The sequence below is a fragment of the Plectrocnemia conspersa genome, unplaced genomic scaffold (genome assembly GCF_051122295.1).
Source record: "Plectrocnemia conspersa isolate PC_06_02 unplaced genomic scaffold, ASM5112229v1 ptg000013l, whole genome shotgun sequence".
Classification (NCBI taxonomy): domain Eukaryota; kingdom Metazoa; phylum Arthropoda; class Insecta; order Trichoptera; family Polycentropodidae; genus Plectrocnemia; species Plectrocnemia conspersa.
The window spans coordinates 11,809,141-11,833,744 of NW_028277177.1; the positions used below are offsets into that span (position 1 = coordinate 11,809,141).

Below are 24,604 nucleotides of genomic sequence, written 5' to 3' on the forward strand. Positions count from 1 at the left end.
TTTAATTGCATATGATTGATATGTTACATGAAATTATTTTTTTATATTTAAATTTTAAACCGCTGTAATCAGACAGGCATAAAGCCCAATGCGTTACAACGCGGTAAATCTGTACTAACTGGCTAAGTCAATCAGGCATAATGAATATTACCACCATACTTCATCTATATTATTAATTTAAAATTATATTAAAAAATAAAATTAATTTATGGATTATATTGTATTAGTAGTAATAATGTGTTCAAGTATACTATTGATAAAGGTCTTATTGTTTTTAATTATTTTTCAGAAGCAATGATGGAACAATTTGATAACCTATATGTCTACAACGTAGAATTAGTATATATAAACAAAGAGTGAATCTTATCATGTTGAAGTCACTGTCAGCAAGTATTATGTTTTTATAAAGAACATACTACATAACTTAATAGCTTGAATTTGGCTATTCCGAAAGAGAAATGATGGCACAGAACAAAAATTTAATAAAACATATCTTGCCACATCGAAATTAAAAATAACCCACTCTTAGATATTTTGGCTATCGATTATTTCAGGTATGCAATCACATGTTTATAATCATCATAAAATGTCGTTTATTAGATAACATCCAAAAAACTACACATTTATAAGCTGTCTGTTGGCTGATATATATATACCCACTGCTACAGTGCCGATTTGGCCGACATAAACTTTCAATCTTCACTAAAGATATATTACACGTTCACGTTTAAAACGTACCTGGTTTATTTGCAATTCTTAAAATCTAGCGTATATGTGCATTAAATTGGAAGCAATGATAATGTTTATGTAATATAAAAGGAAAAATTCACTTTTTGGCCTCGGAGCCCGGCGACGGGAATTCAAAATTTGAAGATTTCATTACGAAGATTGTTTTATCTAGTTTAATCAATGTATTCTTCTAATATATATTTAATTTTCATACTTATAACACACCTAGTTAATTTTCAATCCGATTATATATATTCAGTTAAATGGAACAACGCACACGACGAATTAATGAAAAATTATTGTCGCATAGCAACATTTTATTTATAAATAATAATTATTTATAGCTGTTGTCACGATGATGTCGGCCATCTTGATTTATATTTGAATGCTTGTTTTTAATTGGTCGAAACAACCGAATATATTATCAGCGGCTTGAAAATTAATAGGAGCAAATTCAATTTTTACTTTTATTATTATAATTAAATATATTTCATTTGTTTACGTGTATACACTGGTCATACAAAGCATTCATTTTAGGTTATGCGCGTCCGGAAGCGGAAGCGGCTTAGAACAATTATATATAAGATTTTAGAAACTGTCGAGAAAAACTATTTACTTAGTAAGGTTGTTATTTGTAACATCCTATTTATGCAAAAAAGGATTTCCTGCATTAGCTGCTAATAAATCAAAATATCGACACCGTTTTGTGGTTAAAAAATAACCCCGAGTAATTCTTTCATCGACAACACCACAATTAGACATACGTTTGAGCTAATATACATTTAATACGTTACTTTAAAAATAAATTCAATTATAAACATATATACATATGTATACCGTATTATTCTATAAAATAGTTTTTACAGAAAATATATTTTTACTGCTTAAAAATGTGCCTTTATTATTTTATAAGACTAGGAGAAGGAGCGTCAAGTTTTTTTTTAATATAGGGTGCAGTAACACAATGTTTGAAAACCACTGCCCTACGCAATGCTACCCCATGTTTATATTCCCGTTACGTATTTGCGTTGAAAATATAGTGAAACTAATTAACAGCAAATGAAAATATGTGATTTCTTACATTAATTGTATAACGGTATTTGTAGTACTAACTCAATTGCTATAATCAATCTTCTTAAATTTATTGTGATAATAAAAATATAAATAACTTTTAAAACATAGTATCTTATGAAAATAAATAAAAAAAGTCTTAAGTTTAAAGCATAAAATAACTAACATAATTTGGGGGATCCGAATTAGTAATTGTTATGATAATAATTTCATTCGAAAACCTCATATTAACTGCATATAATTATCTAGTTGGATAATTTAAACAAAGCTAGATTGCTATGCCATTAAGAGCGATACATAAACAAACAATATTTGCATAATAGAGATTCATCTTAGTGTCGTTTTTTGACATATAATTCAAATTAACAATAATTCATAAGTTTTGATTATACAATTTACTTCCAAAAATCAATTATTTTATATAATTGCTAATGTTACAGAGAAAGTCCACAATCATCTGAATATGTACATATATTATGACATATATAACCTTAAAAATAAATATATTATTAATAAGTCAAACAAATAACTTAGAACTAAAAAATATTGCTATTTTTAATTGTAAGTTATTAATATTAATAATATTGAATACAAATCTGAAATTGATAATACATAATTTTTGATACAAATTTAATTTGTGATCAAGCAATAAAATTCCTTCAATGCAACGTAGCAATTTCTTCCACCCCTTACAACCCCCATAAATGACGTGAACTACGCAGCTACATGATAATAGTGAGTTCTTTGACGTTTGCGTGCAATTGACTAATGGCGAGCCATCTTCCCCAGATACATCTATCATCCCACGGGGTGACAAGGTATACCTTTGTTACTTCTCCGCTTTGAAGAGGGTACCTACCCTTCCTTTCGCACAGACTATGATGACTGGTCGTTTTCCACAGGATTGATCCAATCTCGGCGGTTTCATTTTTTTCTCATATTCGGAAAGCGCTTAAAAATATCGCTCAATTGAGTCGTAGGTCACATAATTAAGCGCAAAACATTCATCATGCAAGAGTGAAAGGAGTCCCACGGAGCAAGGGATGGTTCGTGGGGCGGATACCGATTTGATCTCGCGCCATTTACCCCAAGGGTGCTCTCTCAGCGCCGAAAAACACCCTAAACGCGACCATTATGCTAGATTTTCTTTTATCGCGGCCATCGGGCGTCGGAAAAACACTTCTATACACTCGCTCAGACTCGGATTGCTCCTTGGTCGAGTAACGAAAAAAAAACTATTTTTTTACGATTCTTATACAAGTTCGTAGGGGTCGCTTAATATGCAATAAACACGATATGTATGAAGTCTAGACGAAGGCAAAATTAAATTGTATCATATATAAAAATACATTATTATTTTAATAATATTGTAATGTAAAACGTATTCATGTCAAGCATAAATTTCGCTTAGATCATTATGACTTCAATGTAGGTTTAATAATTTTTCGCATTCATACGAAATAAATAAACCAAAGAAAAATAGAAAAAGCTTAATGAAAAATAAATAGGCTTTTCTTTTGTCACTCATTGTAAAATTTATTGCTACATTTTGTATATAAGACGTAGTACATTGTTTATAAAAAATAACTGAATTATTTTTGTAACGTTGATATTTTAATAACTTTTAGTAATGTATAAAAATATTAAAATAAAAGTAATTTTTTTTTATGTATTATCATATTAAAGGTTACAAAACCATCGTAATTGACATATCGGTTTTTAAATAAAATAAAAAAAATATCGATTGTGCTACCAAAATAAGTAACTACTAATGATTTTAATTAAATAGTTTAATATATTGATTTTACTTTTTTCTTTGACAAAATATCTTCTTATTTTTTATAATAAATTCTAAATATAAATTATTTTTGATTATATAAAATATTATGTATAAAAATCTCCGTTCTTTTGATTAGAAATAAATAGTTTCCAACGAAACATATGTTTTGTTCCCACTATAAAATAAGCGATTGGTGTTATATATTTTTTCTGTCTCCGGCCGAATTCTTTTGCTGCTAACATAGAGCAGTGAAATTTTCTAATCAATAAATATATTAATTGCAATAAAACGCACTTTAGCGCTAATTATAAAAAATATAATTATTCAAGTACATCCTTTCAGCGGTTCGTTCAAAAACCATTATAAAATTCAGTTGATATTTTATGCATATTGTGAATAGTTGAAATTCGTCGATTTACGATGGTCACTGTAATTCTCACTGTAATCAACAACAAATAAAATACTACACGTGCTAAAAATGAATTAAATCAGTGAGAAAAAACAGTAATAAAGTCGATGATTCATACCTTGCAGACCTGGGTTAAAATTATTTATGAATTCTAATGTTTTTTTAAACTTATATTGTGACTGGGAGATCATAATTTTGTTATTGTTGATTTAGTGATTTTAATTATGATTTTAATCGACCATCAAAGGTCTAATCTAATCTCGCAGATATTCTAAATATACACATTATTATTATATAAATATTGTAGTTATTAAAAACAATTTAAATTGGAATTTTCAGATATAATAGGTATTATAATATAATTGATTATATAAAAAAAAAATGTCAAAAGCTTTTCGCTACTTACTTACGATGAGACACTTTCGAGTGAGTGGATTGGTTGTTAAATATTCACAAATATCCTTTGAGGCTTCCACTATAAATTTTTCAGCTAGTCTCTCACTCCATAAACATTTATATTGACCCACTTACGTACGGCGTTGAACGACCCGAGAAAGTTGCGTGATGATCGTACATAATTTGTCGAAAGAGACTCCTGGAGGGTTGGGGATAAATACTCTTTGATGGAGATTCGACCGAGATTATACAATCGCGAGCTTTTTTCGTGCCTACCCCCTGCTGAGAGGGTGGATTTTGGCGAGCGCCACATCCCCGGGGACAGATTTAATCTTCTATAGTCTAATGTGTCCCGGCCATCGGGGGAATTAGGAATCGTTTATGGGATTGCAAGAATGTCGCTGACAAATGTATTGTTGCGGCTGCTGGTGGTATTAATAGCGGTGGGGTGAGATTAATTAATTTTCGAAACGGGGGGCATTTTTCACAATCAAAATTCAATTTGGGACAGGAGGATGGGAGAATTTGCTACGCCGACTGGTTAGACGCAGAACTAATTCCCGTTTAAGGATTCGAGTCACGGAGCGCTGCCAAAACGCTACAAGCACGAGTTGATGCCACAAACATTTACCCTATCGGTTTTTCCGTAATATTTACAGCGCGCTCGATTTCTCTTGAAGAAGAAAAAATCTTATGTTCGTACCGGAAAGCTTTTCTCTCATCTATTTTAATTAAATGTCATTGAAATTTGAATTAGAATCTTAAAAACGTAAATATTATAGATTGAACACAAATTGATAAATTAAATATCAATGAAGAATATCTGCGTACTGTGTAAAACAATAATTTAATTCATAGATTTCTCGTTAATTACTCGAAAGTAGATTAACCATATTTGTTGTAACGGTATCCCGAATTTTGCACCTCGATATAAGCGTACCGTCATAATCATGTAACGTCAAATACGCGCCGACATAATCGCGCAGCGTAATATATGCGCATAACATTTATGCGCCGACCTAATAGCGCGGCATCATATGCGCATATAATTTTTATTTTTGTACAAAAATAAAAATGAAATGTGTATCTACTGTCGAATGGAATAACAACTATGTATTGTCATTAATTCGTTTTAAAATCTTAATAAATATATTTTTCAATCAGACTAATATTTCAATTTTTACTTTACGAGAACAAGGATGTCTATATTGATTGAAAGAAAAAGCGTGGAATTATGTAATAATAATAACAAGTAAATCGAAAAATGAAATGCTTTAGAAATATTTTGTGGTCTTCTATCAATACTTTTAGAAATACTTCGGTTTTAGGGATCCTTTTTTGAACAAAAAATTGTTTTATAAGCTCTTGGAATAGCTTAAGATGTAGTGATAGCTATTCACATTGACTATGTGAACTTATTAAGAAGGTTAAAATCGTTATCTTAAAATTTTGCTTTTTGAAATTAAGCTAAATTGAATTTAGCGCGTCTGCGCGTTGTTGTTATTGCATGAAGCGAATTTTCGCTTCCAGGGTCTAGATTTAGAGCCCGCACTAAACAATGAACAAGTGGTTAGGAAAAGTTTAACTATACGGCGTACTGCGGGGTAATGCAATAAACTCGCTACGGCAAGAGTATAACCGTAAGGTTACAAATGGGCAGAAGCTCGCGCGCCGGCGGTTTCGTTACCCTGCTTAGCGAACAAACTGGGAGACGAAAATTAAAGCGAAACAAATTAACGGAATAATTTAATGGTTGCTAGTTTTATTGGTGGGCTTGAATTATTCGCACGCATTGTGTAATATATGCAGCCGGGTAATTTTAACTGGTTTAATTTGCAAATTCAATCTAAACGTACAAAACAAACTGCGACAGATACGCCGTAAACTTAAGAAGTATAAAAATAATTAATTGAACAGTTTATATATTTGTGTTTGCCATGCATTAAAATAATTGTAACTTTTCCAATGTAACATAATTGAGCTAAAATAATACGTAATTAGAGATATAAGTATATTTTTTATAACATTTCTTTTGTATATTTATGTACAGAGATATTCTGGTTTTAGAATTAATTCGTTTTTATTTTGTGTTTTTACACAATACTGCATACATATATTACATGTCTTTATTATAAATCATGCTTGACAGAATTTTCTTTTGTAAAATTTTAATGTGCTCATTATGAACAAAATATAACCTCGTAACGTAAATGTGTTTCTAGGGATAATAGTGATTAAAGCAGACGTATTATAACTATGTAGACCAAAGTAGAAATAATTAAACAACATGAGGCAACATGACGTAGAATCTGTTTTATGAGCAACCGAAGCAATATGAGACCAAGAAGATGAGTAAATATTTTTAAATAATTAAAAACAAACCTTACGGTTTAAGTTTTCATTTAGAGTAAATTATTTTTTTATAATAATAATTCAAGTATATTTCATAAAATAAAGAAATCAGCAATTTAAGTGATGGACAGAGAGTGACTATAAATTTATTGCATTTGCAAGAATAAGGCATTTCATTGAGAGTCCCTTAGAAACATGCGAGCAGAATAGTCAAGAAAGTGAAACTCAGATATTAAACAAAGTATATAAGCCATAAATAAGATATGCCATTTCAGGAAAATTGTACCGTAATACATTTTCACTGGTAGATATATAAATTTATCAGTGAAAACATAATTTATCTGAAAGGTACTAATAATAAAATTATATGATTTTAACTTTTTCATATGTAGTAATAAACAAATATATTATTATTTATTTTTGTATTTTTCAGTGAAGTTATATTTTCACTAGTGAAGTCCAAATACATTTTCATTAGTTGATATTATTATTTATTTTATTAAATCATCTGTTGTAACCCGTCAGGCGTAAGCCCAATGCGTTACAACGGGGTAAATCTGTACCAACTGATTAAATCAATCAAACATAATGAATATATACAAGTAAGTATTAACCACCAGACTGAAATTCTGGGAATTGGTGGCATCTATATTATTAATTATAAATTATTATGTGCTCTACAATTTATAATTAATATATGCCACTGCAGCTAAGGCCGTTTTTTTATAAATAAGAATTTGAGTACCACTGCCGGGGTTCGAACCCGTCACCTCTGAGACGTTACGGTCTACGCTATTCCGTTTTTTGCTTTTATAAGAGATTTCATCTGCGAATGTAAATCACTGTAGAGAAAATGAGTCCAACCAATTAAATGCATTTATACAATTTTAAATAATCTGCATACAGAAAGAGAACTCGAATTTGTAACTGCCGTATGTATGTCATTAATAAATATCGTTAAAAGCAGAGGGCCCAAGTTGAAGTCTTGAGAAGCTCCCGAAGAAGTAAAATATTATTTTGACATAGTTAAAAAAATATCGGAGTTAAATCATCAGAGCAATCGAGGTCTGTTAATGTTTGTAAGATTAAACCATGACAAACATTGTCGAAGGCCTTCTCAAAATTCATATGAACGAGATAGGGTTGACTTGAAAAATAAATATTATTGTAAGCCTTGTGTGTACTTCTTACATACATATTTATATTAAGTACTCAGAACTTATAAAATAATTTAAGTTCGAAATAATACATTTTAAACGATGTCAAAGTATGAAATTTTAAACTTGTTAGCGATAAACTTAAACATCGTTGAGATAATTGTTTGGACGACCTATAAACAAGAAGTCACGCGCCTCAAAGCGGATATAGTCACACCATTAGCGATTAACTTATAGTTAGCGATCAGCAAATAGTTACCTGGAACGTTACGTAAACAATAATATATACGCCTTAAATAAATTCAATTTACTTTTTTAATTGAAAAAGTACAACGAGTACATAAAAAAGGTCTATGGATAAGATTTTGCATTTAAAAGGTCGTATTAGCACTCTTTCTTAAAGCTACTAGCACAATAAAACCAAAGTGTGTATTCAGCTCGCATTCGTAGGCTTACTTTTATTTTGTATGCAGAGGTTTAAAACGATTTCTATAAATAAATATTTAAATTTAATAAAAAATATTCATTTTTTTTTTTATAATACGTTCACATTTATGTTGAATATAAAAGTATGATACGTTGTATCACTAACTTTCAAAATCGTAAAATGTTATTTTAAATATATTAACTCGATTGCTTTCATCCGATTAAAAGTCCCTGATATTTTAGATTTTTAACTTTCAAATGGCGTCGTTCTCTGTATATAGTTACAAAGAGCCGTTTAACGGAATCGTTATTCCTTTTAATTTGACTCGCAAATTGCTGGCATTGGATCTTATCAGAAAGCTCTTCCATAGGATTTAAGAATGTTTACTGAGAAACGTTATCCGAGTGAATAGACGTAATAAGAACAGGCTTACTATTTGTATGCCATATATAGGTTTATTAAAATTTCAATGAAAATATTATATACAGAGCAATTTCTGTGTATAATATGGATTAAAAAACAATTTATATTACCACCTGAAATATGATTTAGATTTTACAGTTGTATTTTGCTTAATAGGTAACATCGTTTGATACATATATCCAGGCTTCTTCTTAGATTCTGAAATTGCAATATATGTATCATTAAATTATTATATTAATTTATAAATAAGAAATTAATAATACATACTGTGCCTGGTATCCTTGAAAATTATTCTAGGACGAAATAGTTTCGGAGAATATTTCCTTTGCTGTTCATAATTATCTAATATGTGCTTATATACATTTAATGTTTCCGGCGATAGCGTATCCCTAAAATGTATTATTTATATTATATATAAAATTGTTATATATTTATTTTTAACTTACTTAAGTGCTTCCATATCGCTCGACGTTTTTACGAGTACGGTCACGTTTTCTTCGCATTTTTCTAGTGGATGTTCTTCTATCTGAAACATTTTTTGCGTGATGGAAAATATTGATATACATTAATACAAAAATCCAAAACAGATGTTGACCTTAATAATATAAACTGTAGCGATGTCGGGCAATTTTTCCAGCTTGGGATAGTAAAACGAAGCGGCTCTGTGCCTTGGGTAGTTCGAAGTGATTTGAGTAATCCCGTCTGGTACCTGAAGACGCCATTTTGGCGACGTGAAAGTCAACCCACCTTCAGTGCCACCGTCTAAAGGACCTAACTACATTATACATATTTAAATAAATTAAACTATATGTATATTTTAGAGTATATTACATTTATAATTTGCTTACTGTTATATTAATATTGTCTAGCCAAAGTCCTTCACTGCATAAATTAAAACCGTCTACGCCAATAAACCAGTCTGGCGATGGAACTATTTTACTAATCAATGATACCTTAAAATGTAATAAAATAAGTTTATTTAAATATTAACTTAGGTTTATTCGTATAAATATTTATGAGTTTGCTTAAGATTGTTTTTATTAAAATGCTTCAAATAGAATATAATATAACAATCGAAGTTAACATAAAATATAAATATGATACTTTGGTAAAGCCATTCTTAATTGTTTTTTATAGTAATATTTATTAATTTAGAATCTTATGTTTATATATTATGTTAAAGATAGAGTATAAAAAACCGTGAATTTAATTATTTTTTTTTTAATAAATAAATTAAATAATAATATAAAACCATCTTCAGACAAAGAGAAAAAAATATTATTGGGACAGTAATTAATAGCTTTCAATAATATAATATACATATGTATATAAAATTTCATTTAGCAGACAATTTCTTTAATGAAATACAATTTATTAAACAAAGGTTAAATATTGTGATGGATACATTTTTATATTTTTTTATAAAGATTAATAAAAAAGTAAATTTTATTAGAGAATTATATAAAAACTATTAAAATTTAAGGATTTTTTATTATTTTATGATATACTATATTATGAAAAAAAAAGAAAGGTAGATTTTATAGGATATTATCTTAAATTATATAAAAATAGATTCGAATAATTTTGACGATTCTTCAAGATACGAATAATTTTTAATATAATAAAAAATATAGAAAAACAGGTTATTTTTATAGAATAATGATGTAAAAACTGCTAGTGAATAGGGTCATAATGTATTTACCTATGTATCAAATACGATTTATTTAAAAAAAACTAAATAAATTTTTAAAAAATGATCAAAAAATTAAAATTAAAATAAATAAAAATATTTTATATAATAATAGTATTAAATGTTATAGTTAAATATACATTTTTGCTAATTTAATTCCTTGTCATAATATATTTTACTGAACATAATTTTTTTATATTTATTTTTACTGTATTACACTATATTTTTCCGTAAAACACAATACATACTTTTGAATGATTTCCATGTACAAAAAAATCCTTTTGCGTTTCACCAGCTCCTTGCATTATAGCTCCAGTAATAATTTGATCAAATATTGCAGGATTTCTTCTAACTTGCATAATTCTGTTAAAATCTCCTCTTTCGGTAAAAGCACGAAGCTTATTTGATGCGGGTTTTCCAATCGAAAACAGAGAATAATCTGCATTGTGCGTTTGAACTGAAATTAAATCATAAAATAATAAATTATCAATTAACTCGTTGAACAAAAAAAACATAATAGGTATAATCCGAATAGCCACTCGAAACGAGCAGAATTTTTAATTTATAGCTTTAATTATAGAATCAAACTCTTTGTCTCTAATATTCTCGGTTGAAACAATTGTGTAATTTCATTTTTCAGACCATGCTTTAAAAAAAACGAGCTCCTTTATATCCGTCTTTCAAATTAGCGAAATACCCCGAAAGACGCTTAAAAGAATTACGCCGCACACGAAACCGTAGATATAATATTATGTATAGGTATATTTGAGTGTGTCTTTGCATTAAAAAAAATAATAGAAGGGTCTAAGAGAATAGCCTCTTGTAAAGGCTTCCAATTAGTATAAAGCTTTACTGTCTGTATGGCTTGAATATTATTTCGATAATATTTTTTAATAAAATATAGTCTTAAAACCATACATAAGTAATATTTTAAGATTAGTAAGATGATATATATTGAATTGAATATGTTTTTATATATTTCATTGATTCAGAAAGCTCAGTAATTTTCCACCGAAATATTATCTATAGGAATCATTTTTCTGCAGAAAATACTTTTTTACGAGATAGGGGTGAATATTTTAAGGAATACGTGTTTGGAATATGCAAGAAAATAAATGATTTCACTCCAAGGGAAGCTGTTTTTTAAACCCTTACTTTCAAAGGTTGCAATTCTATTTCAATTTTGCATATTTCGAGGGAAACCGCATGTTTGGTATACTATTATTTGTAATATTTTTTACAATTTAAATTTATTCGTATAGATAAATTAGTCAAATTGCTTTTATTAGCGTCGTCTGAAAAGTTTTTATTTTTTAAATGCTAGATTAAAAGTTTCTGAACATAATGTACAAACTTATGTTAAGAAAGTGAAAGTAAATTTGTTTCAGTCGAACGAATTTGCAGATGACGCGATTTTATTTTGCGTGTTAAAAAAATCTTATTGCTTTTATGTTTAGCAATCTGTTGCAGACATTTCGGCCATTGTTTGATGTTTTTGTAAGCTTCTTATTGTATGTAAAGATTTTATGGCTTTTCGTCAAAGTTTGCCGAATTGCTTTATAACAGTAAGTACCAAACCGATTGATTGACAGTCATTATAAGCAATCGAGGGAATCAAGGTTGGGAGTTCAAAAGAGTACCGATTATTTTAAACTTTTATCATGTCTGAGTGAAGCTGTTCAAAAGTAACAAACAACAATTAATTTACAACTATCTTGCACTATCTAATCACATATAAAAATACGTCCAAACGTCCTCCATAAATCATGAATTAACGCAACCGAAAACATCGCAGCTACTACCCACAATCATAACGCTTAAAGTTTTTGTAATTTTTTATAAATATATGATTAAAAAAAAATAGTATTTTTAATTCCAACTTAAATAATTATATTTTTTAAATGTAATTATTTGTTTTTATATGTTCTATGTATGTACATTTATATATATTATATGTATGTAATTTATATTTTTAAAATGTTTTTATTTGCATTTTTTAAATAATATATCATACCTGTAACATTGTAATCGACCAAATCAAAACAAAAACCACACAATCGTATTTTCGTGCGACGTATACGATTTTCTTCTTGTGACTCGGCTCTAGCACGCGCGAATATATGTGTGTAAAATTGGAAGCTGTGGCGTACACTGGTATATACCGATACAATAACAAATTATAATCTGGACATAAAAAATAAATTGAATATGTTCTTTGTTTTATTATCTTTACTTCTAGAGATAACGCTCATATAAATAAATAACCCTTTAATTAATAAGCAATAATTTATATCATGGTTAAAACATGTATATTTATGCGTTATAATTATTTTCACTTAAACATAATTTTGTCACACGTGTACGTGTTATAGAATAGATACATACTGATGTGTATAGGGGATATACACGGATGATAGCTTATGGAGTGGAATTTGATTGCACGGATTGCGAGCAATGGGGCCCGGAGGCTGCATTAGGCAAAAGCTGTTACACCTGTAACGAAGCTTATTTCGCTGAAATTAATTGGGACAGGTTGAGCGGAAACTTAACATCCCATCCTTGAGAAAATTCGTTTCCTGCATCGCAAATCGAATTTCCCGTCTATAAATTGGTCATAATTATAATCGTCGTTTCGCTCCGCGATACGTATATTTTATTATTTTCATATTGTATGCTACGTAGCAATTAGAGAGGCTTTCGTTTCTCGAAGGTTAATTGTTATTCTGTGATATCGCCGTGTCTAATCGAGATTTGTTTATCATATATTTTACTGAATAATTTTGCATTTAAATATTTAAATATTTTTAGCTCACACTTATAACAAGTTTATCGCAAAAAGTCAAAGATGAGATTATTCATTAAACGGAGAAGTTGTCTACCGAACGACTACTTTAGAGCAAATTGGCATTTTTTGCTTTCAGACAGACGAAAATATGTATTTCGCCGGAGAAAATTGAATATATTACATTATGCAAGGATTTATTCTAAGAAATTGTGTTATTAAATTTAAAATTACTTTATGTAATTTATATAAGTTATAGAAAAATATTTTTCATAGAGAAAAGTTGGATATATTATACTATTAATACATTTGTATAATATGATCAAAGACAACTTTTTATTTATGTATTTTTTTGCAAGATTTTGTGTCTGCAGACAAAATTAAATGTATTATTTTATGCAAATAGGATTTTTTTTATAAATTACCCTTGTTATTAATTTAAGTATTAAAAAAATAGTAATTAAATTTAACATTTATATATAAGGATTTTTGTGACAAATTTGTTTTTCAGTTGTGGCTTGTGGGAGGATGCTAAAGTTATTTTCTTGGAAAAATGAAACTGTTTTATTTTAGTGATATACTGTCCATATTGAAAAAAATATTATTAATTTTGCAGTACTCATACAGCTATTTTAAATTACATTCTAAATTTATTTTTTATTTTAAGCGTGAAAAATGGTTGGAAAGTAATATGACACATTTAAGTATTTCATACATATTTTATACTCATGTAAAATATTTACTTTGCAGATATATTGTGATATAAATACAGTGCATCAAAAATCTAATAATTAAAATTCCCTCTCGTCTTTATTATTTATTTAGCTAATATAGCTATTTTTTATAAATTAAAGATATACAAGCAAAACATAAATATAGGACATCAACCGAATATAAAAATATAACTTAATATAATGTTATAATTTATTTCTTTATGCACAAAAGTATTTCTTTATTCCATTGAAGAAACCAGTACATTTTTATTTTTGAGAAATGTCCTAGAAATATTATTATACAAATTCACACCTCTGTACAAAATTCCCCTGGCCATACTCGTTTTCTTATATCTACCTACTCTTAAATTATCTCTATTTCTGGTTTTAAATCTATGTACATTTATTTCTTATTAAAATACTCAGACTACATATTATTTTCTAACTTAGATATAAATATTAAAACGATCATATTTAATATTCCAACATTTTAACCATTCTTTTACAACTAGTAAGTCTATTTTTCTTTAAAACTACTCTCATTGCCCTATTTTTTAACATCGTCCTATATAATTTATTAGGCATATTTAATATTGTTGCACATTAATTAAAGTATACAATAAATAAATATACTCTAATGTAAAAAACACCAATAAAGCTTAAAAAATCTGGCAGTTGCTGGTGGAATTAAATGCAGCTATAAACTGTCATTTGAAAGTTGTAAAACGTGTTAAATAAAATTATGTAAGTGGTGTTCTTTAACTGACATTTATAAATTTGTTAAATACTTTACGCTACAAGCAAATTTCGTTTCAAGAAATAGTTTTAAGATGATAAAGTTTCGAACGTAAGTGTACCAGATCTTCTGTGCATTGAATACATACAGTTTGATCAATTTTAACTAACCTAGAAAATAAAATTATATTTTTACTTGTGAAAATATAACTTCACTAAGAATACACACTTTAACAGTTGAGAAACGACTATTTTCTGCTGAAACCCAAATCTAAATAAACCTAATGAAAGTTCTAAAATTTATTTTTATTTTTATTAGGTTAATTCGTTTATATTAGGTTAGGGTTTTAACAGAAAATTAACGTTTCATAACTGTTAAATTGCCTTTTATATATATTTTAAAGCAAAATATAATTTCACTAGCGTTTATCAGTTAAATTATATTTTTTCTAGTAAAAAATTAAATCTATCGATGAAAATGTATTCGGATATAATTTCTCTAAAACAGTTCAACTTAAATTATTTTTATACTAGTTGAAATAAAAATATATATGTACATGCACCTTTTATAAAGAGGCTCTCGACGAACGTAAAAAATTTCATTCAATAATGTTTTAATGAAATAAAAAATATTTTTAGTTATTTATTTAGTAAAATTCAAACAGTTGTAAGAAATAATATAAGGCTTCTCTACATAAAGTGTTATTTAGAAATTTTACATATAAAAAAAACGTTCATGAGAAAACGTAATATTATTCTGAAACACGACTGACGTAAACAATGATCACTACAAACTGTCAAAAACCATAAATAGTAACCAAAACATCTATAACCGTTTGTTACTAATAAACAGTCGAAATACGCGTTGATATAATAAGAATTAAATCACCCAGGATAAATATTCTCGATTCATTTAAGAACGTTACTAGAGAAGCGGAGTTTGCTGGTACGACCTAATTGGTTTAAATACACCCTTTTCTTATTCGTCTAAGCTTTTATCCAAAACAACTTATAAAAGGGTAGACACGAGACTCAATTTGACACAACTCACGCATTTCGAGAGACTCAGACATTAGCTCTTCATGGACTGCAACCCTTTAAATATCCTAGACTTTGTATATGGGTATACGTATAATACATAATTACTGTCTGATAAAATAACATCACTTGGGACCTAATCCCAAAACAATTTATTGTATTTAATATGGGTATTGCATATGGAAAATTTAAGTTAATGGGTTTTCAATAAAATATTAGTAAGTACTCAAACTACAATTGTTTGGCTTTCAATTTCTTGGTGAAATAGTGTTTTTAGTTACTTTTACAAATTTTGACGGTAGTGTTTATAAGTTTTTAATTTTAATTGATATAGTGTCTTACGAACATCTTGTTTTTTTCAAAGGTACAAGGAAGCGGCTTTTTACCTCTTTCCAAGCAGACGTTTTAGACATTCGCTTTATCTTCACCAAGCCCTAATTTCTTAAGCACTCTCGCATCTACGCCTCATCTTGTTTATATTATCCTCTGTCATCATGTTGACGGTCGAGAATGACCGCTGTTCATTAAGGAGATTAATTGAATATAGTCCGGGCCGTATCCGTGCATTAGCGTCGTTACCTTCGAAGGTAGTCCTGAAGGAGCGCGTCAGGACCGCATATTCAATTAAACATTCCCGTTTGCCGGTAATCCCAGATTTGAATTCAAATCACGCGTCAACCGGGGGGAGTGGAAAAAAACACAAAGGCTGTGAAACCTCTTTTTGAAATTCCTCCTACACTTTGTTCGTCAGGCTTCGTTTGAATAACAAATGAGCCACCCCCAATGTGTGTTCGCGAAAGAAATTATTTTATTGACGAGCTCTCCATTAATGTTATTTTTTGGCGACGAGCGTTTTTTATTTATTTTTCGGGAAGCGATGGACGCATTAAATTTAATTGCCGAGCGTGTCATCTATCAATTTTAAGTTTTTTTCCCGTGGGCGGCAGATGTGCGAGATGGGAAAAGGTGGGCGGGCGAAATTGGCGGATGTATAAATAAAGCTATGGGAATTAAGCTTGATTGTAAATATCGGCGTGTGAATTTAAAAAATAAAATGATACATTAAAATATTGAAATGTAATGGCGCCTATAGAAGCGGTTAAAGCGCAGCTTTTCTTGTTTTATTATTCAAATGGAATTATTAAACTCACTCGTTAATTTTTTTTATGTAATATAAAAATGCGTTTTATAGCTTTACCGTGATAAACGCAATCATATTAGATACAAAGGATATTTGGAATAACGTGAGAATATAACGCTAAACTCCGCGTGTTATTTTCAAATAAATATGACAAAGCTTAAAATTATAAATATATGTCAAGAACTTTTTTATCTGAAAGTTTACGCGCGTTAGTTAGCAAACTTTCCGATAAAATGACGTTGCAATAAAAAACTCGTTCTATAATAAAATAATGGATATACTAAAGGCGATATATTAGTACATAAATATTTTATTGACCGAGTGTCAGGTGTATCAATGACACAGCTAATCAATTTATCAAACGAACCGCCATGCAATCCATAAATGTAAATAAATGACATGATGAATAAAGACAGATCACATACGTTCAAAAAGATTTTGTTAAATTTATATATATATATACGTGAGAATATAAATATTACGCTATTAAGTCATAAACGCCAGCGGGTGTCTGACACAAAAACAAGGGCTTTGTGCTTGATGCAGATCAGTACTCGACATTATTAAGTGTTATTAAAGATTTTTTATTGTCAAGTGCTAATATACAAAACAACATGGCGCTTTTTTGTCATCTATACTTGTTAAAATTATTTTACAAATCTAAATATGCCCTAAATCCTTTGTAATTACTCGTTGCACTAAAAGAAAAAGTTATGTTTATTTGCGTAATTTCATTCTTTATTTGTCGTTATAATTTTTTTTATTTAATAATCTATTTTGAATATTATAAACATTTAAAAATTGCAATATTAACGCGATATTAAGTGAAGCTAGAAGAGCGAATATCATTTTATTGCATATTATTGATTGAATATATCGAACATTAGTAAACACTGTCCAAAATGCTTTGAAACGGTTCAGCGAACTGGAATAAAACGAAAGAAAACTGCTCAGGAAGATCAAATGTTGGTTTGCAAGTTCTTTAAAAATCGTCTAAAAACGTCTTCAAAGCTGGCTACTGAAGCAAGCGGAGGGCCATTATTTTTTTCGCGGACCGCGAGAAATTCAACAATGTGGAACTTAGAGATTGTTAGAGCCTGACACAAACCGTGGCTTTCAGAAATAAATAAAACTCAAAGGTTATAGTAGGCCCGAAAACACCGAGATTAGACATCTGAAGATCCAAGATCCATGAATCCAACTGTTAAGATAATTTTAAACTAAAACTGGTTAATATTTTTTTTTATTAAAAATTTGATTTATTAAAAAAAAAATTAAAGCACATTTATTACTAAGTTTTTGTGATCCCTGGTACTTTGAAGAGATGAAAAAGAATATTCAGCTGATTGCGAAGCATCCAAAGTCAAATATCAAAAAGCACAAAATTCATTTAAAAAATATTTAATATTTTTAATGCCTAATTTTATTATTATGATTAGGGATTCCAATCCCGGGCCAAAATTTTGATCCCGGGATTTCGGTATTGCAATTAGTCGATCCCGGGATCCCGGGACCAGTCCCGGGATAATTTTCCTGTTATTTTATCGATAAAAATAATTTAAAATGAATAATACGATATATTTGTACATCTGTTTTTTATAACGTACAATGTATAAAGTACATATAATTTTAGTCTTGGGCTTAAAATAGAAAATAATATAATACAAATAAAAAAGGGAAGGTCTTACATATTTATTTGAGAAGATAAAAAATTAACTTTTGACAATGTATGTACATATGTACATTCATAGACACAATTAATGGAAAACATTATTTTGAATACAACTCACGAAGTAACATCAAAGCATCAAGCGTTTCATCATTTAGCCTTGATCTGATTTTGGTTCCTAAGCAGCCTGCTGCTGAAAAAGCACGTTCAGACTCACAGCCTCAAAGATTCACAGATGACACATGCAACTTGCGCAATTTTGTACACGAAATATAGCTATTTTGACAATAATAATTCGATTGTGCTTGATAAATCAATCAATCCAAAAAATTCGGGATTATGTTTTATAATCCCGGGACTCATCGGGTATTGAAAATCGTTCGGGATCCCGGGATCCCGGGATTGGAATCCCTAATTATTATTTTTTGTGAGATTAAAAAAGTCTAAGAAAAAATAATCTGTGTTGATTGATTATGTATGTAAATTCTAAAACGTATTGATTTTTTCATTTTCGTGATAGCGTTACATATATAGTGTTTCAAAATAATAAATTTCGCAAGTCTGACTCGAAAGGCTATTCTTAAGCGTTCGCTTGAGCTTTAACGATTTGTCAAGGGGAGAAAGAGGTTTAACCCAGTTACGGAAATAGTTACAATCTGTTGTTTCCTGCATTAAAGAGCAAAACAAAGTCGACTATTACTGGCTAAATGGTTTGTCTCGCCATTGAAGAGACAAACATTGCGGATATGATATACGTTCACTGGGCTGCCAACAGTGCACTACAACGACTTAGGATCTTCCGTAAAATTGCAAGCAATTTGCACTAATTACAGCAGTTTGAAACCAATATTTAAGCCTTAGACAAACCGTAGAAAAGCGGTTATATTAGCATTGGAATTTATTATACTGATACCTTTAATTGTAAATTAGCAAATGGAAAAAAAAACGTTGTTCTAGATTTATTTATTTATTTATTTATCAAATACGCGAATTAAATAGTGATAATTAGCGTTATTTTTTAGATATATAGCTTTTGTGTCAATAATTGCTCGCTATTTTAGTGTATGTTTCAGAATAATATGAGCGGTGACGTTATTACGCTATTGAATTTCTAACACACTATTTTATATTTAAGACCATATATTTATATTTGAGAGGTTAAATCCAACATTTTGCGGTATTACAAAATAGTGCAAACTTGAGCGGTAATCATCTATAGTAATTTTTATCCTAGATTTACATAAAGTGACCGATTTTTATTTGGAAGCAAAACTACTAGCTTGCTTTGTATATCTGATTATAATATTCCTATATTTTTAATTTTAATTGAAGTCAATAAAATATTAGCGATTTTTTCTACGAGTTGATTGCAGTTAAATGACCAATTAAAAACTAATTGTTACAGCTTAATGTGCAATATTTATTACCCTATGCTATTAAATAAAATATTATTTTATATTTGGATTACATTATATCTTGAATTCAAGTAAAATTTTAATGAATTCATGAGAAAGATGTAGAACAGATTTATCACGTCAAATTTTACGCTTCTATTTCATTATTTAACCACAAACATTAAAGTAAACATTTGCCCATTGTTTCAGATGCATTATTAATGACTTGGTCGTCGAACAAAAGCAAACTTTTGTCCGTAGCGAAATGTTTACTGTTAGGTACTTATGTGTGTATTTTCGGCCCAAATATAAATAAACACAAAAGGGAGCTTCGCTTGTTTGAGTTATATTATTTACGTTTCTATTTTTTTGCATCGGCTGTTCATCCGTGGGTTATTTCGCGCACCGATCGTGGAAATCTTCTCGGGTTGATGTATGCGATATAAATCGAAGAAAATTCGTCATGAAAATGTAAACAGGGAAAACGTCAATCCCACGCGTTTCCATCGCAAAGGCGTAAGTGGGGTTTTCACGCTTTCCCAACTTATCCCATTTTGGATACAGTTGCTGGTGATTGCAACCGGCAGTTTCGGCCATTTTTTCCGCGTCTGTTTCGCATTCCGTGAAATATGGCGAAAATATACAATATAATATATGTGTGCGACAATACACGCACACAATTTATGGTTGCGTGTCTAATAAGTAACAAGAATAAATAAAAATATTATTTGTTTCGCAAATAAAAGTTATATTTAACTAAAATTCTCAAATTTTCTCAATATTACTGACTACAATCGATGCCGATAACTTAATGTCACGCTATGTACGATAAATATTCAGATAGCAAATATATTAAAAAAAATCTTAAATATTTTATTATGGTATTTTAAACAGGAGCGTTTTATAAATAAACCTTTATGAAGTCATCACGAACGTTAACAATGACCATGAAAAACTTTTAAAAACCATAAACATTAATCGCGTAAACAAACTTTTTAAATCGTTTGTGACTTATACAATGTATTATAAATATTCTATTAAGCACATGAGAAATATTATTCTTTTATTAGAGGGAGTAGAATTTAATTGTACGGTCTAGTTGGTTTAAATTATCCGTCTCTTTATATTTCTCTTCTTCCGTGAGAGAACATATAAAAGATTTGGCACTTGCTCACTTAGGATACAAGAAAACAGCGCGGAAGATTAGATAAGGCAAATCATTAGAAAGAATCTCTTTGATGCACACTCACTTATTTCGAGAGGCACCATCAAGGACTTTTACAAAATCACTACTGCAGGGAATCTGCTTTTTCTATTACTACTTTGCACTCTTCCACTGCAAGGACTTTTCTATATTGGAGTCTTTTGAGTATTGAATTAATTTACACAGATTTATTGGTATACACCTGGGAGTAAGTTAATTTATTCCCAGGTGTATACCAACATATTATTTTATATTTCATTTATAGTGAATTATAAAAAAAGCAGTGAATCTCAATGTTTTATTTCTTTGATTTATTTCACTGATTTATTAGTATGTTTCAATAATTTATTTTACTAATAAATTCTGGGAATTAATTTCACATATTTTTATATATATAAATATTATTCGGCTTTCGAGGATTTTTTAAAAACCAATTTATATTATATTTTTTATTATATCTATTTATTTTGTACTCTAATAAAATCATTTACTTTAAATCAAATTATTAAAAAAATATTATATAAATAATTAATGGTTTTTAATTATTATTTTTTCAATTATATATGTAAATATACATTAAAACAATTTAAGATTGACCACCGTACATATACGGCGATACCGTTCAAGTGGTTGATTAATCTAGATTATTTCGCATTAGACACTGCCACCCGATACTGACACCGTCTAGCTCGCTAAATAATTCACTACTTCAATTGGCATTAAAATAAAATAAATTAACTTGAATTTTAATACGGTCATCAAATATTTCACTGCGATTGGTGAGTTTGAAATATATGCTAATTGAAACAATGTTTGATTATATTTTTAATAATCAGTTTAAATGTATAAACTTTTACTCCTTTACTTGATCATAAATGCATTATTGTTTGACCATCGTGATGCATTGGAATAACCTATTATGTTACTATGGTTTTAATTTAATTTAAATAAATAAACTTATGTCGATCACAATTTATCGCGTTTTAGCAATTATTGCCTTCGACAATAAAATACATCCTTTCTTTCTTTTGTGCAGGCCGCTAAAAAGCTACCATATCTACACGTGTATGGGAGAAACAACATTTATTTTTAACTGATCTTGTAAAAGGTAATTACAATGCAATTACTATGGTTGCTACAAGGTGCTTTTTTATTTAACTTACTTATTTAATTATTGGGTCATGTAAGTAATACAAGGGTAGTAAAAAATACCTTTGACTCTTTTTTAATAATAAATTCACTTTTCTCTAATATTTTATGAGCTCGTATTAAATAATTATTTTTTTAGTGCACCTTTTTGTTGTATGTATCTAGTAAAAATATAGAAAAAAATTTTCTTGGTTAGCTAATCTTGCTTACTTTACTGATATGTTAACTTTTTTTAATTAACTGAAGGTCAACTGCAAAAATGATACATTAAAAGTTAAACACAAAATAGAAGCGAATGTAAAAAAATTAACTTGTGGTCGAAACACATTAACAACTGTGTATAAGTTTATCCCAACACGATTTTATAGAAACTTATTATAGAGAAAAATGTTATTGAAAGCAACTTTAAGAATTATTTTCCCTGTCTTCATTTTATCAACAATTAGATTAAAAATCCATTTGATATTTAAATTTCTAATGATATTTTTGTGGAATTGTTATGCGTTACATATTTAAAACTACGATTCAGCAACTCATTGAGTAAAAATTATTTTCAAAAATCATATGTAATTTTAACTATTATTTTAATCAATATTTGACTAAGAAACGTGTATGAGTTTAATTTGTAGCTTTTTTTTAATAATATTTTTATTCATAATATAATGTTTTTTTATTGCATATTCTAATAAAAAGTATGCGAAACATTTTAAAAAATATTTATTGAATTGCATTATCTATGAGATTATTGAGCCAGAAATTTAGTCTCAAGAACGATAAATTTAGGGTTGGTGTGGGTTCCGAAAAAAAATGATATTCAAGATAAAAAAATGATATTCCACGGACTACATAAGTTTAAGAGCCGCTGCTCTATAGCATCAAAAATTTGTATGCAATAAAACATTTGTGTTATAAAAAAAACCTTGTATTTGTTATATAAAATAAATTAAAAAGCTACTAAAATATTTTGATACCCACTAATGCGATTGACAAAACATTACAAATTCAATCAACAAAGGTACGCTAATCCGGAAAATTAAAATTTTATCTCCACGCTCTCATTATAAACTTTCAGCCACAATAGCAATTGCTGATCGTGTCGCTCCGGCAAATTTCCACCTCGAATATGAAATATTTTATATCAACGTGGTCGGTTAAAGTCATTACCAGGGCCGTTTTCGATCGGCCGCGGTGTGGGGGCAAAAATTTAATCGGTTCCACTTGTAACTTTGTTCGTTCCGGTAACGTTGCGGTTGCGACACATCACCGGTTTGATTCCATTAGGACGTTACGTGAGGTCAGCCACGGAACATGTTGCCGTTAATTGCCCGAGTTTAATTTACACCCACCTGTATAAATTTTCCTATATAAAGACAAAGTCGTGCCTGTGCGGTGGCGGCTGTTTTAGCGTCACCTTAATATTTCATCTTGATATTATCCACATGTGATAATCTAATTTTATATTGCGACAGTTATGTTAAATTATCGTATATATATATATATATATATATATAGGAAATGTTCTAACATAACTATAGTTACAAATACGACTAATTGTCGTTATAAAGATTGGTTAAAATCGAAACTGAATGACAATATACGAATGACAAAAAATGGTTTTAGTCGTACCCTAATATTTAATAATCAAGGCAATGACTGACATATAAAATAACTAGGCTTAAAACCTATACGAAACATTACTGTTTTTTTTTAATTTAAATCGTGTTTTTAGGATTATTATAATAATTATCACTCCGATTATATTTTTACTGTTTATACTAATCTCACAGATTATTATTGTGATGCTTAATTTTATAAGCTAGGTTATGCTTATATGACACTAAAAAAATTCTAATGAAATGCTCAGTGTATCACACGTATAAAAAATATAATATTGTTATTTTATTAAAATTATTCCACACGAAATTAATCACGCTCACCGAACACCGTCGACCATTGGGCTGGAGGCCTCCATTTTGGGTAATTCTTCGGAAACGATTCTTCAGTCCAGTGAGTTTTCAGGACCATTTTGTAAGAAACGACTACGCTAGGGTCGCATTCTTCTGCCCATGTCTCCTCCAACGTGGAATTAAAATAATTGTCCTCGGCGCCGTAACAGTGCGTTGATAACGATAACCACAACGCTAACGCTGATGAAAAGTTCAAAATTGAGGCTTTCATTGCGAGAGAGAAAGCACTTCAATCTTATACATTCATATGGGTTAAATTTGGATTGTTATGTATAGACGTGTGCAACCATTTACAAACGGCGCTCGCGGGTTACTGAAATACAAATTGAAAAGTAACCCTTTCATCACCACCGTAGAAGTATAGTTGAGTTTACCACG

At 29.1% G+C, this 24,604-nt stretch overlaps 1 protein-coding gene across 1 annotated transcript; it reads right to left on the reverse strand.

Annotated features, from left to right (window-relative positions):
• Positions 1-8,756: 8,756 nt before the first annotated feature.
• LOC148227283 (spondin-2-like) lies at positions 8,757-24,542 on the reverse strand. Its single transcript, XM_088202609.1, has 7 exons — positions 24,197-24,542; positions 10,683-10,891; positions 9,593-9,697; positions 9,340-9,519; positions 9,191-9,270; positions 9,012-9,133; positions 8,757-8,942 (listed from the first exon to the last, which is right to left on the reverse strand). Exons 1-7 carry the CDS (start codon positions 24,435-24,437, stop codon positions 8,851-8,853), a joined length of 1,029 nt encoding a protein of 342 aa, XP_088058735.1. The 5' UTR covers positions 24,438-24,542; the 3' UTR covers positions 8,757-8,850.
• Between the last annotated feature and the right edge of the window lie 62 nt (positions 24,543-24,604).